This window comes from Mobula hypostoma, chromosome 15 (assembly GCF_963921235.1).
Source record: "Mobula hypostoma chromosome 15, sMobHyp1.1, whole genome shotgun sequence".
Lineage (NCBI taxonomy): Eukaryota > Metazoa > Chordata > Chondrichthyes > Myliobatiformes > Myliobatidae > Mobula > Mobula hypostoma.
Window position 1 is genome coordinate 11,772,606 of NC_086111.1, and position 13,669 is coordinate 11,786,274.

The 13,669-nt window shown below is 37.7% G+C and overlaps 2 protein-coding genes across 5 annotated transcripts in view; both read right to left on the reverse strand.

Annotated features, from left to right (window-relative positions):
* Positions 1-13,669, reverse strand: part of LOC134356693 (NCK-interacting protein with SH3 domain-like) — a 279,402-nt gene that overhangs the window by 231,911 nt on the left and 33,822 nt on the right. The gene's annotated exons all lie outside the window — the stretch shown is intronic.
* The window catches only part of LOC134356694 (uncharacterized), a 38,033-nt gene continuing 24,538 nt past the window's right edge, over positions 175-13,669 (reverse strand). The window contains exons 5-10 of the mRNA XM_063067735.1: positions 7,681-7,817; positions 6,804-7,025; positions 5,813-6,119; positions 5,325-5,573; positions 3,272-3,420; positions 175-3,184 (exon numbers count right to left, since the gene is read on the reverse strand). Of these exons, the coding sequence (XP_062923805.1) occupies positions 2,971-3,184; positions 3,272-3,420; positions 5,325-5,573; positions 5,813-6,119; positions 6,804-7,025; positions 7,681-7,817 (1,278 nt within the window). The 3' untranslated portion in view covers positions 175-2,970. The remainder of the gene's footprint in view (positions 3,185-3,271; positions 3,421-5,324; positions 5,574-5,812; positions 6,120-6,803; positions 7,026-7,680; positions 7,818-13,669) is intronic.

Genomic DNA, 13,669 nt, shown 5'->3' on the forward strand with positions numbered 1-13,669 from the left:
GATGAAAGGCCCTGGCCTGATACGTCAACGATTTATTAATTTCCATCGATGCTGCCTGACCGACTGAGATCCTCCAGAATAGTGTGTTGATGTGTAAGAATTTTTGAGAGAACCAACATTAAGACTGCAGTTGATCATTATTTAGTTAATTATTTTGTGCCTGTTGAATGAATACACATTTTTCACCTGGTGAAAATCATGTCCTCCAAGAGTTTTTTTAAAGCCTTTAATATTAACTATGAAATAAACTGCAAATTGAAGCATCCATTTCCACCATAAACAGCCTAACCGGAGGTTCTTTCCCTCCATACACTCTGTACCAACACTGCAGATCTGCGTTTCTTTGTACCAAAATATAGTACATTAAAGAAACAGACACTTGTGCGTGCAGTTTGAATTCATCACATTCAAAAGGAATACTTTTAACAAACTTAACACCTTTATTTTCTTTAGACCAATAGCAGCCTGTATACAGTACAAAACACAATACATTCAATTCCAGTTAAGCACAGCTACATACCTGGTCCAAGTATAATTCTGATCCAAGCATAGAATTCTAAATGCATCAAATCATTTTCCATCTCCCAAATAAACAGAACACCATTTCCAAGCACAATTTTTTTAAATGCATCATCTTGTTCCAAGCATAATATATCCTCAATTATATCCATTTTCAGTGTTCAGCACAACGTATACTGTCAATCCATTTCCAATTTTCACCTGAACACAACAACATGTTAGTAATTCATTGAAAAGCATGTTAGCACCTTCTTGAGAAAAGTTATTTAAAGTAGGAATGCATGTTGTTGGGATTAATATTAAAATGCACAGTGAGTGAATTAATTGCCTGTGGTAAAAATGCTATAAATGGATCATGCACTTCATAGAAATCTTGTACAATAAATTTTTGGCAAACTAGTGTTAAGACCATCCATATATTTTTATAAGTGACAATGAATATGTAATAAAATAAAATTTGCGTAGTTAAGCAGAAAGACAATGGACACATTTACTACCAAACCCAACACCCTACACCAATTATATTAAGCAAGCCAAAGCAGCAGCTCAAAAACATTCGAAGAACTCAGTTAAAATGGAATGGGAAGTTCTGGTAATAAATATCAGTCTATTTCACAAATGCAACATTAAATAATGTGATTACTAAAGCAAAGTTCATGGAAAATAAATTTTATTGAAGCATGGGAGGGTATAACCATGCCAATGTGGACATCCACCAGTTTCCCTATTGAAACGTAATTGTTAGTGTCAAGGGAGGTTGATAAAAACATAATTGCTGAACTGCTACACAGAATGTTTTACTATGTGCAAGCATGCAAGAGTATTCTTTGTCATCCAGTAAGTAAACCTTATGCATTACTAAGCTTCAATACAGGCTGGAAGAACCAAATAATCTTTTGGCTTTACATTCAAAAATCTGCTTTCAATGGATCCATGAAGGATTTGGTCCAGAATGAGTCAGCTGCCTGCATGTGAAGTAGTGCAAGAGTTAAGCTGCTCATTCCCTTACAATTTTCTTCTTCACCATAATCTGAATTCATAAATCACAGCATTTTGGTGGATTTTTAAATCAGCACCAAACACATCAGGTTTGCAACAATTAGAGACCACATATATAAACTGCTTCCACATGAACATAAGATTACCAGAGTGCTAAAATCAGAGGAAATCTGCAGGAGAAAAATTAAAAGAGTGATGAAGAATTGTGAACTATTTGCATAATCTTAAATGCTGAAGTTTCAGGTTAGCCAAGTAGCATGGATTCCATAAAGGTATAACTAGCATAGAAACTGACATGGTTAACAACGAATAGTTTGCTGTGCAGATAAGCAGATTGTATCACTGAGTAGGGTAGTAAATGCACCCCAGTGAACTGCCCACGATAAAACACAGCTCCAGCACTATTCTAGATTGATGTTTGCTGGGGATGTTCGCTTTTTATTTGATTTGAGATATATAGTGTACAACAAAGTATCAGAGGGGATGTTGTTTTCATACTGATCTATGCACACAACCTGAACATTCATAAAAGTGAAATCTTTTGTAAAAAGTGTCTCATTTAAAAAAATGTTGCCGATGCCAATGGCATTGACAGCTCAGATAAAAGCCCTAACTCCACTTTTCTGCATTGCATACAGGAAGTGGAGCTTTAGAACTCCCTGAAGTAGTATACAGCTGCCTTATCAAAAAAAATACCAAATACAAGTCTCGCATATTTCTTAAAATCAAAGTTAATGCCACATTTTAAAATATTATTCAATGGAATAATCCAATATGAAGTATTTTAAATTTCATTGTTTTGACATCACTCCCAGTACTTTGTAACAATTTTTTTTAAGGAAGAATGAGATCCAGAAGTTGTTTAAGACTTTGAAACCTGTGCATTTCAAAGTATCATTAAAACCCAAACTCCTAAGGAGATTTAAGAATGCAATTCTTCAAACAGCTTCTTCCTCTCTACACTTATACCCAAGCATCACTGCAACAATCGCACATTCAGCAGTTGCATTTCACCTTGAACTTACTACATCCAATTTTAGACAGTCAATGACTGTTAAAAGATCTAAGAAACTAGCGGGTGTCAAAAGTTTTATTTCTTAAAAATGTACCAAATGCATTGAGTCGTGATAACTCGGCTGTATTTAAACTCATCTATAAAAATTGTTAAATCGTTTATTATATGATACACATGCTATGATATAGAAGCATGTTGTGTTGGATTATCAATCGGCAATAAAGGAACAGTATACAGAATACTGGGAGATGCCTTTTATTCCAGGCAATGTAATGTAATGTAAGGCAAAAATGTAATGTAATGTAAGGCAAATGTACATTTCTTTGTAATACAATTACAAACAACATAGCACCAACAGAGAATCACAAGTTAACAAAGAAGTTGTATTTTTCCCTTTGTCATGCATGTCCCAAGACACTAGTCAGCAGCAATAACTTTTATTCTGAATCAGACAAAGGATCTGGATCCGATTCAGTTGAATCAGATTCAGTTTTTGATTCTTCCCCTCTTCTCCATTCTTTGAGAAGAAGCCTCCATTGTTCAGCTTGCAGCCATGCAGCATAGGCTGCATCCAGGTAATCCTGGGCATCTTCAGGTTTCTCCAAGCACAGTCTGAGCAACTGATCAAGTTGGTCTGAAGTAAGCAAATTCCTGCAGAAGAAATTAAGTCATAGTATTCAGCCACTAATAAACCATATAACAAACAACTGTTGGCTAATTCTCATCATGACAATATACCTGTATTTATTTTTTATCAAGTTCACAGATGTAAATCCCCTATCGGGTTCAGTGGTTGATGCTGACATCACCATACAAACCTCTGATAGGATTGAGAAGTTTGGATATTCTTTTCTCCACATATCCGAGTGTGCTAGATCAATGCAAACCTGTGAGTTGGAAAAAGGGAAGGGAAAGAAGAATGATATTCGCTCTTGTTTCAAACATACTGTTCACACATCTTGTAAAGTTCAGCATAGAGATGTTGAATTCAAAGTACCATCTTTCGGATATAACGTTTTATTTTTATATATTCATTTTTGAGATCTAAGTGTTGCTGGCTGGGGGAATAGTCGATATGATGATCTGCCTTTTTCAACCTTATCAGTGCTTCTGGTGAATGTATTATAACACTGCTGATGGAGAGGGAGTATAAAGTTTTAGGCCTAGTGACGAATGTCTGTAAATACAATGTACACTTCCAAACCAGGATGCTATGCAACTTGGATGGGAACCTGCAACTGGTGTTGCTCCATATACCTGTTGCTCTTAGGAAGTCTTGGGGCAGAGGTGCTGTCAAATCAACCAAGATGAGTAAGTACAGTGCATTTTGTACACTGCCAATACTGTGTGGAGACAATGAGTGTTCAGGGTGGCAAATACTTGCTGACGGCTGCTTTGAGAACTGTTGGAGTTGCACTCATCTATGCAAGCAGAGTGTATTTCATTATGCTCATGACTTGTGCCTTACAGAGGATGGATGAAGGCATAGGCTTAAGTTGAGAGGAAGCAGCTTTAAGAGTCTTGAGAAGAAAGTTCTTTCTAACAAAAAAATGGTGGCTGGTATTCATAGCTCTCAGCTAGAAGAGGTGATGAAAGATATAGTCACTTTATTTCACAGGCATTTAAATAGACACAGACAAAACATTGAAGAATCTGGATTAACGTGAATGAGGAAGTGGTGGGCCGAAGTGTCCATTTCAAATTCTGTGAAAGGTTAAGAGTGTCAGCAGATGACTCACTCAGGATGCTTAGCCTCTGTGCTGCTCTTGTAACCTCCATTTATCTGGCTAGTCCAGTTGAAGTTATAATTACAGTCCAAAATGGTGGACCCAATGATGGTGGTTAGACATTCCCCATTTTGGACATTGTCAATGCTTGAAACCCTCGTTGCACAAAAAATATCTGCCATTCAACAACCCATTGATCTTTACAGGCACAATTACTGGAGCTGCAGCCTCACAGCTCCATCTGCCGAGGTTCAATCTTGACCGCTAATGCCATGAGGAAAGTACATGCTCTCCCTGTGGCTACATGCATTTCTTCCAGTGCCCCAGTTTTCTCCCACATGCCAGAAAATGTTGGTGGGCTAATTGGCCACTTTAAATTGCCCCTTGTATGTGGTTGATTGGTAGAAACTGGTGGTGGTTGATGACAGCGTGGTTTATCAGTGGGTCAAAGGACCCACTTCCATTCTGAAATTCTATGACCTGTACATTTATAAAGCATTTCAAAATATTAGCATTATACTGATTAAGATTTCAGAGTAATTTCTATATTATTCAGTTTTACTGTATTTAGTATCATTAGAAAGATTGAAGCATGGGACAAAGGGTCCATAAGCAAATATTATCTGGAATTTAGGAGCAAGAAACATGATTTTAAGACATGAAAAGCTCTGAGAAGACTTGATAAGGCAAAGTAAGTGAGGGCATTTCCCTGATGTAGTGATCAAGATGAATGGGAAAGCCTAAGGATAAAGAATCACCCATTTAAGACTGAGATGAGAAGGAATTTCTTCTCATAGACTATAAAAGTCTCACCTTCAGAGAGTTGGGCAGGTTGAGTCTAGGAATTCAATAGACATTTTTAGAGCAAAGGAGCTATGGGAACTAGGGAGAGGAGTTGATTCGAGTCCAACAATCAAGTCAGCTATGTTCATATTGAATGATTCATGGTACTGTATAGTCATCTCCTACTCCAAAATCTTAATGTTAGAGTAAAGTAATTTACATATATATTAAAACACAGTAAATACAACTAACAAGAATACATCATTGAAATAATTGCTTACTTCATCCAAACTCTCTCCTTTTCTGGATGCAATGAGGTATTTCATCTGATCCCACTCAGCAACTAAATCTTTTCCATCACTGGAAAGAAGATCTGAGAAATGGTTTTGCAGAGCTGCTGCTTCACTATTTCCATAATGAGCCAGTTTCTCAGGGTCAGACGGAATCCTATCTGGATCTAGGATCCGAAAGGCTCTGATGATTGCATTATCAGGGAACCTCTCCTTCAGACTGTCAACAATATTCCTCACCTAACAAAAACAAAACACAAGTAGAATTCTTCTGCTAAGCCACTATCTTTATTACATTATTTCTTCATTATCACTGCAGTATACTTAACCCAGAAGCATTAAGCACACGGGGCAAGTGAAACCACTTCACTATATACTACCGCATCATGAAGTATGACAATATCCTATTGCAAAGTATTGTCAACATTCCAAGTTGGCAACAAGTATGTAAATAATCTAATAGTTTAGTATCTACTAACCAAAGTTTTAACAGAGTCAGCTATCTCATCAGTAGCTTTAGCTGCTGTTTTGTGAAGTATTGGCCCATGTGGTTTTCTTGCCAAAGGCAGTCGAGAAAGAGCACCACTTTCCAGCAACTGGATTCCCAACAGAAAGCTGCTTTCCCATAAGATATTGTTTCCAAGATACTTGCACTCAAGGAGATTAATTGTAGATTGAACCCTTTCAGGTATTCTTACTGGATTCAGAAATCTTTCCTGAAAAAATAGTGATAGATTGTCCAAATGGTGGAGGAGATCTCTCAAGAAGAAAATGGCAAGTAGAATGCTGTAAATGTAAAGAGAGAATAAAAACATTGTACAAATAAATGGATCTAGTTATTACAGCCAGAGTTAACATCATTTTCCCCAAGGTGAATGTTAATTGTGGTTAATATGCCATTTTAAAAGTATATTTTAACGATCCCCTTGCAGCACAATCCATGATATCAACAAGACACTGTTGCTTTTGAGTCCCAACACTGGAATAAAATCAAATAGTAACTTAAGCACAAATTCTTGGCTGATGCTATCATGCTGAACTGTCAGAGGTATCAAGTAGTGATGAAATGCCAAATGAACTTTCCTGCTCAGACACTGATAAAAAAAACACTACTGCAATATTGTGAAGAGCACAGTTAACACCAATGCCTTTGCCAGTGGGTTTCACTCATAACAGTTTAATCATTTTGTAACTTGTGGGACCTAGCAGTGCATAATCGGGCTGCACCTTTTCTATAATGGAAAGGTGACGACAACACAAAAATATTTCTATTGCTGTAAAGTTGTTCTGTTCATGAAAGATGGTATAAAAGTGCTACTCTTTTCTCCCAAAAGATGAATGAATGAACTTCCATAATGAGAAATACAAACTGACATTCCTAGGCACAAAGCAGAAAGTTTCAGTCCCAGAAAATAAACATAATTTAAGACTCAAGTATTAAAATAGGTATTAGAATGGAGGTGATAATACCGAGGTTGTTGGAGTTTAAGGAGGATACTTTCTGCTGTGATATCATGGTCACTGTAACTCATATCAGAAAAATATATTATGAGGGTTTGGTAGGATTTGCAAATTGCTTGGATTGCCCGGCCCCGATTTATCCATTTGAAGTGACAAGCCTTTGCCAGTTTGATGGTACTCGTCTCCAAGACATGGAAGACTTCTTCCAAACCGCTATGTTTAACTGTGGATCTGAAAAGTTTAAGAAATGGTTAGTTTTTCATTAGCTCTATTTTACCAGCTATTCACAAATAAATTTGCATTCCAAGACAGCCTGGATAAGTTTCATTTATTTGTTTCTATGGGTTATGACTTCTCAGTGTGTAAGCTGCAGTGTAGAAATTGGAATGATTGGCAAGTAGAAATCTAACACTGTAGACAAACTATCAGGCAAAAGAAACTTAACCCCAACATGCATTCTGCAACACAAAAATATATTTTTAACAAAAAAAACAGGAAATTCAATCACATTTGAAGTTAAGGGTCATCATATTCATCAGTTTCTATGTAAACATCACATTCGTGCAATGACAAACATAGGAATTCCACATACAGTACTTGAACTGTACAAACAGAAATTTCATACGTGCCAGGAACAGAATTGGGTAGCCATGTTAATCAAAAGTAATAAAGTCCCCACAATGGACAACACAGCCAAAGTAACAAAATAAATTTCACAATATGAATTACCAATGAAATAATTAGGAACCCTTGAGCATGTCATAAGAAGGGAAACATTAACCTCAAGGCAACTAAACCAAGACAAATATTTGTTTGGCATGCTTAAAAACAAACTGTTCTAGGAAAATGAAAACTTGGCATTTTTCAGAAGAGCTATGTTTTTTACCTGGAAATATATGAATAGATAGCTTTGAAACAACCATCTATTTCTTGAAAAAGTGTAATTTCATTGTATGAATCCTTAATGGCCAAAGCCTCAGAATGTACCACAAAGTGTTGTCCAAGCAGCCATGGAATATCTACCTACAAAAGTGCCAGCAAGTGATTGTCAAATTAAAAATCATTGTAGTGTTCAGAGTACACAGTACAGATCAACAATTAAAAACACTGTATTAAGCAGTTGGTGGGGGGGGGGTGTAGGAGAGAGAAGGGGGGAGGAGGAGGATTTTAAGAAACTTTACAAGGAGGTAGAAACAGAATGCTAGGCTTCAATCAACCAGAATTAATTTAGATTGACACAAGAGCCATAATGCCATTTTGTTAACTGCATGAAATACACAAAATACATTAACAAATCAGAGACTGCCCATGGCATCATTTGCTCACAAAATTATATTGAGAACCTAAGAGTATGACATAGTGCCTTGGGAATGGCCACCGTAAAGCTATCTACTTCAATGTGATTGGGAACTATAAGAAAGCATAAACCCATTACCCAAGGATTTGACATTATGCCAATGATTGTTGTAAGTCCTCAACAACACTCTCGAAAGAATATTAAAGCTATGTTGAGCATGCAGTTCAAAAATATCTGAAGTAGTAAGATCAGACTAATTATACTTGACCCTACATAAATCAAAGTGGGACAAAGAAAATCCAAGATACTGCAGGATGAAAATGGAAGTTCATAAGGATAAATGCGAGGATACGCAAAAACATGTTTAAGTAACCTTCTTAGCTCCAAGGGCAACAATCCCAGCTTCACTAGTCTCTCCTCATAACTGAAGTCCTGAATCTTTGGTAGCATTTCCGTAAATCTCCTCTGCATCATCTCCAAGGTCTTGACATACTTCCTAAAGATGGCCAGAATTAGACACTACTCCAGAATCAGCATTGAGACTTCAACTAGCTCTAAGTAACATCAATGATTTGTATTCAGTTGGATATGTTGGGCCAGAACACACTGATAGGCTAGCCAACTGTTCTGCACACAACAGCTAGCTTACTGTAGTGCACACAGCAGCTCATTACAAACTTGCATATCTTGCCTCAACAACCAGAACAGTGGTGTTGCTGAGCTGAGGAGCTAAATGTACTGTATCCAGCCATTCTACTTGATGCTAACCTTAAATGGCGCATCTAGCTCAGTCCCATTCAAATAATGAATGAGACCATTGGTTTCATCACAAAAAGCAAGATGTTGATCTATTTTTCCTGTTTATTTTACACTATTTATTTTTGGTCACCAATCTTTAATTCAATGTTTAAAGGAAATAAAAAGTTAAAACATTTTATCAACCATTTCTAAAGGTCCCTCATTGGGCAGCCATCAAAATGGTCTGCAGGTGATGGTGGGGTGTTAACACCTACTGACTACAGCCTAGCCATCACTTGCATAACACTGTGCCTTGCATTAAGGTCCTGGTGGTAACACTGATCGCATTCTTGAATCGCATTCATATGACTACAAAAACTGAGTGGTCAGTCAGGGTCACATGAGACATGATCAGTGTGATCTGACCCATTAAAGTCACCACTAGCACTAAACAAGAATAGGCAGTGGTTCCAAGAGACATAAAGATAATATTTAAGAAATGAATTGCAGAGAACAGCTATAAAAACTTAATACTGGGAGTTCCAGTTCACCAGCATGGGAATAGGAAGGAACACGATGAATAAGCTAGGGACCAGTGACCACAAGAACTTTAAGCAAGCAAAAGTAGGAGCTGCAAGAAAATGTGTTACAAAGCAAACAAAAGGAATCAAGCATAGCAATAGCACAGTAATAGTATTAACTGCAGCTTTCATTACTGTAAGCAAAGCAAAAACTGAAGCACTAAGACAGGAGAGAAAAGCCAACATGCGTGAGTGAAACATTATAGCAAACAAACATTTCTTACCTAAATGCAGAGTACAAGGAATAAACTGAATGAATTGAAGCTGAATATCAGCTGGGAAGCTATGCCACAGAAGTTATTATCAGATTACAGTTCTAAAATGGTCAGGACTAGAATGTGGTAGAGGAGGAGGTAACACACATAAAAGTTGCTGGTGAACGCAGCAGGCCAGGCAGCATCTGTAGGAAGAGGTGCAGTCGACGTTTCAGGCCAAGACCCTTCGTCAGGACTAACTTCAGCCTGAAACGTCTACTGCACCTCTTCCTACAGATGCTGCCTGGCCTGCTGCATTCACCAGCAACTTTTATGTGTGTTGCTTGAATTTCCAGCATCTGCAGAATTCCTGTTGTTAAAGGAGGAGGTGTACATGGTAAGGATACCATTAGCTGAGGTGAAGCTTAGGAAACTCTCTGTTTAGGAAATTAAGTGGCAGTTGACAGGAAAAGTATTATAGGCAGGTACTCAAACAATAAGGATACACGTGTCTCAAGGGGAAATCACACCTATCAACAGGATTGAAAAACCTGAATGCATTGGATCTAGATCTGACAGAGGGAGAAAAAAAAATCACACTTCTAACTCTACTGATGGATAGGTGACACGATAAGCAGTGCAGATGGAACATTAAATTACAGGGAGCTATTGACAAAGCAAATGGACTGTGCTAAATGCAACTTTTGTTGTCTCATGTACTGCAGACCTAAAGTGGGAAAAAAATTTAAAATTGGTGTAAAACAAGCAGCAATGAGGGAATCCATGAACACAGATACATAAAATTGTCATAAAGGATAGGACAGCTGGCTTTTTATAGAACTTGTGCTACTGCTACATAAAGCTCAGGTTCACTAAATCTGGAGCAATTCTGGGCACACATTTGGAAGCATGGATTGACCTTGGAAGGAGTACAGCAATGATTTACCAAAATGATACTTGGATTCCACGTGAAGCTACAAAGAAAGATTACCAAATTAAGTTAGAAAGTTGACTGAAGATCTGAATTAAGGGGAACTGACAGAAAAGCTGATGAGTCTAGGACAAAAGGGCATGTTAAAATTGTCAGGGATTTTTGGAGGCAAGTTAAGAAACATTGTCACTTTCTATTCCACAATCTTGTAATGTGTGGTTGGTAAATAGTTAATTTTGAATCTGAGATCAAAAGATTTCAGCTAATTTATTTATAGGAAAAAATATGTAGTTATGGATCTGGGTCACAAACCAGCATTATTTCATTAACTGAGAACTACAGGGATTGAAGTCTTCATATGTTCTTAATTATAAGAGGTCCAAATAAGCTTTTCAACTTGGAAGGTGAAGACTGAATGGTAACCTAGTAGAAGAATAAAGAGAGCAGAAGGACTCCCAAAAGCACAAAGATTGCCATCTCTTCAAACAAAAGAAATAAATGAATTTATCAATTAAGGTTGTAATTTTAGCTGGATAAAGCTGGGACAAATGGTTTTCATCATTATTTCATCATCTATTTTACAAAATTTGGTAATTTGCTGGTAACTTGCTCCTGTAATCAAAGAGGTCAAGCACATTCTCTCCTCCCAACTCTCTACTTGCACTATAAATTCCAACCATAAATACCCCAAGACCAACTTTTTTAATTTATGCAACTCTTAGGGTACCATTGCACAGTTCAACGTACAGTGATTTAAGTTGACTTGATGTTGAAATGAATACCAAGCAATAATCATTTGTGATTGCGGGATTGCTGACAAGGACAATATTTCTCATCATCCTGAAGAGTGGCCATGGATGTGGCGAGACAAAGAGCTAGGTTTGTATGGTAAAACTATAACTGAATCAGTGATAATGAAAAATAAAAACACATAGAGTAGGTCTCCGAAGTATGAATGTATCACATTTTAACTAGCTTTATTTCTACAAATTGAAACATTAATCTTTCTTTCATAAACTATGTAAATCTTAACCAGACAGAATTAAAATACTCAAAATAAACAGATTCTGAAGATGCAAGATCTTGAGCAACATACATAAATGCAGGAGGAACTCAGCAAGTCAGGCAATATCTATGGAGAGGAATAAACAATCAACATTTCAGGCTGAGACCCTTCATCAGCACTCCTAAATCAGGATTCATCAGTAGTCAGTGCTCACGCCTGGGACCAAGGTCCATTAAACCCAAAAAAAACACTTCTGATTTTTTGTTTGTAAAAGTCTTAGGAAAGGAAAAGACATCCTATTTCATACAGCTCTGATACAATCTTCATTGTTTTGATAATCCAACCATGCCTCTCACCATCTGGCATCCCTTCAAAGCAATTGTTAGATCTCTTAGATGATCAGTATTACAGAGGTAAGATCACAATCACCAATTAACCATTTATTCATGTCACCTCCTAATCTTTTCAACACTGATACAGCTTACATGCAGGTTCTTCCATTAAATGATTTCCTTTGTGATATATATCTGCCTCAACCACCTTCAGACTGGAAAAGGTACAGCCAACTTTGATCAAAGGTCACTAACACAAAACATTTATAGTTTCTCCTCAGATACTACCTGTCATGGACAGTATTAATTCTAAGCTTACTAACGAGGTCATGTGGGAATACTGGAGGCAAGAAACAGCAGATGCTGAAAATCTAGAGCAACATACGAAATGTTGGAAGAACTCAGTGGGTCAACAAGCATCTATAAAAAGAAATAGAAATCAACGCATCAAGTTTTCATCAGGATTGACAATGGCCAGTTCTTCCTCCTCTCCCACACCCTGGCTTTTTCCTGTTGTCCTTTGCAGTTCGGATGAAAAGTCTCAATCTGAAACATTGACTGCCCATTTTCTCTATAAACCCACTACTTTCCTCCAGTACTTTGTGTTTCGTAGGAAATTGAGGTGCGGAGCAGAGTAATAATGGTGCTAAAGGGCGACTCCTTTGCTTTCGTCTTCGGGAACAGCTCTATTTCCATCTTTAATATCTTTATTTTTTTCCTTTCAGGGTACTTTTGAAGACCGTGACCTGGAGTTACACGCTGACTTCAGTTCTTTGCGGGAATTGGGACCCGCTCTCAGGGTTCCATAACTAGCTGTTGTTCGGCATGCCAAGGGCTCAATCTAACAGTCCGGCTCAGATTTGAAAGCCTAGGATCTCAGGGCTCTGGTGACCGGCAGATCGAGGGTCAGTGTCATGGCAGGAGACCCGTGTGTCGTCAGGGGAGTCAATACATCTACAGCTGTGTGCCTGGAAACCCAAGATCTTTGAGATCTTCAGGCACAGAGCTCAAAAAAAAAGGCGACGTAACGGACTTTTAACATTGTAAACCAGTGAGTTGTTTGTTATATCTCCTACTCGCTGGGAAAACAGACGCACTTCCTTCCCCCTTATTAGGGACACAGAGCCTGCGGGATGTCGTATACCAGGTGAAACGCGAAGTCTTTGGGTAACTGCGAGTGTGTCTTTGCTAGTGCTTTGTTCACACTGGAGTGCTTGGTGGCGGGTACCAGTGCCTTTTTTTGCCAGTGGTTTGGGGGGTGGGGGGGAGGGATTGTTGCTTGCTGCCGCTTACATGCGGGAGGGAGGAGAGCGGGGGGGTACTCTGGGGTTCTAACATTTAACTGTTGTTCATTCTTTGGGGCCACTTCTGTTTTTGTGGATGGTTGCAAAGAAAAAGCATTTCAGGATGTATATTGCATACATTTCTCTGACATTAAATTGGACCTATGAACCTTTGATTTGTTGACTCTTACCTTAAAATGGGTACATTGCAAATGAATAAAATAGATATTTAATATTTTGGTATTGACAAAATCCTTAGGGGATTTATGATGAAATACAGACTCCAGAAATTGAAGGAATCTTTCATGGGGAGGAGACAGATTTAAAAATACAAATTAAAATAAATAGATTATGTAAGCTGAAGGAGCTCAAGTGTAAGCAAATCATAAAATGCTCAAAGGAGAAGGAAAAGCTTTCTCTTTTCCCATTCATTCACAAACTTGGTTTAAATGATTATCTAACCAAATCTCAGCTAAGGCAGGCTGCATCAGTAAATTAAAAGTCTGGAAAAAG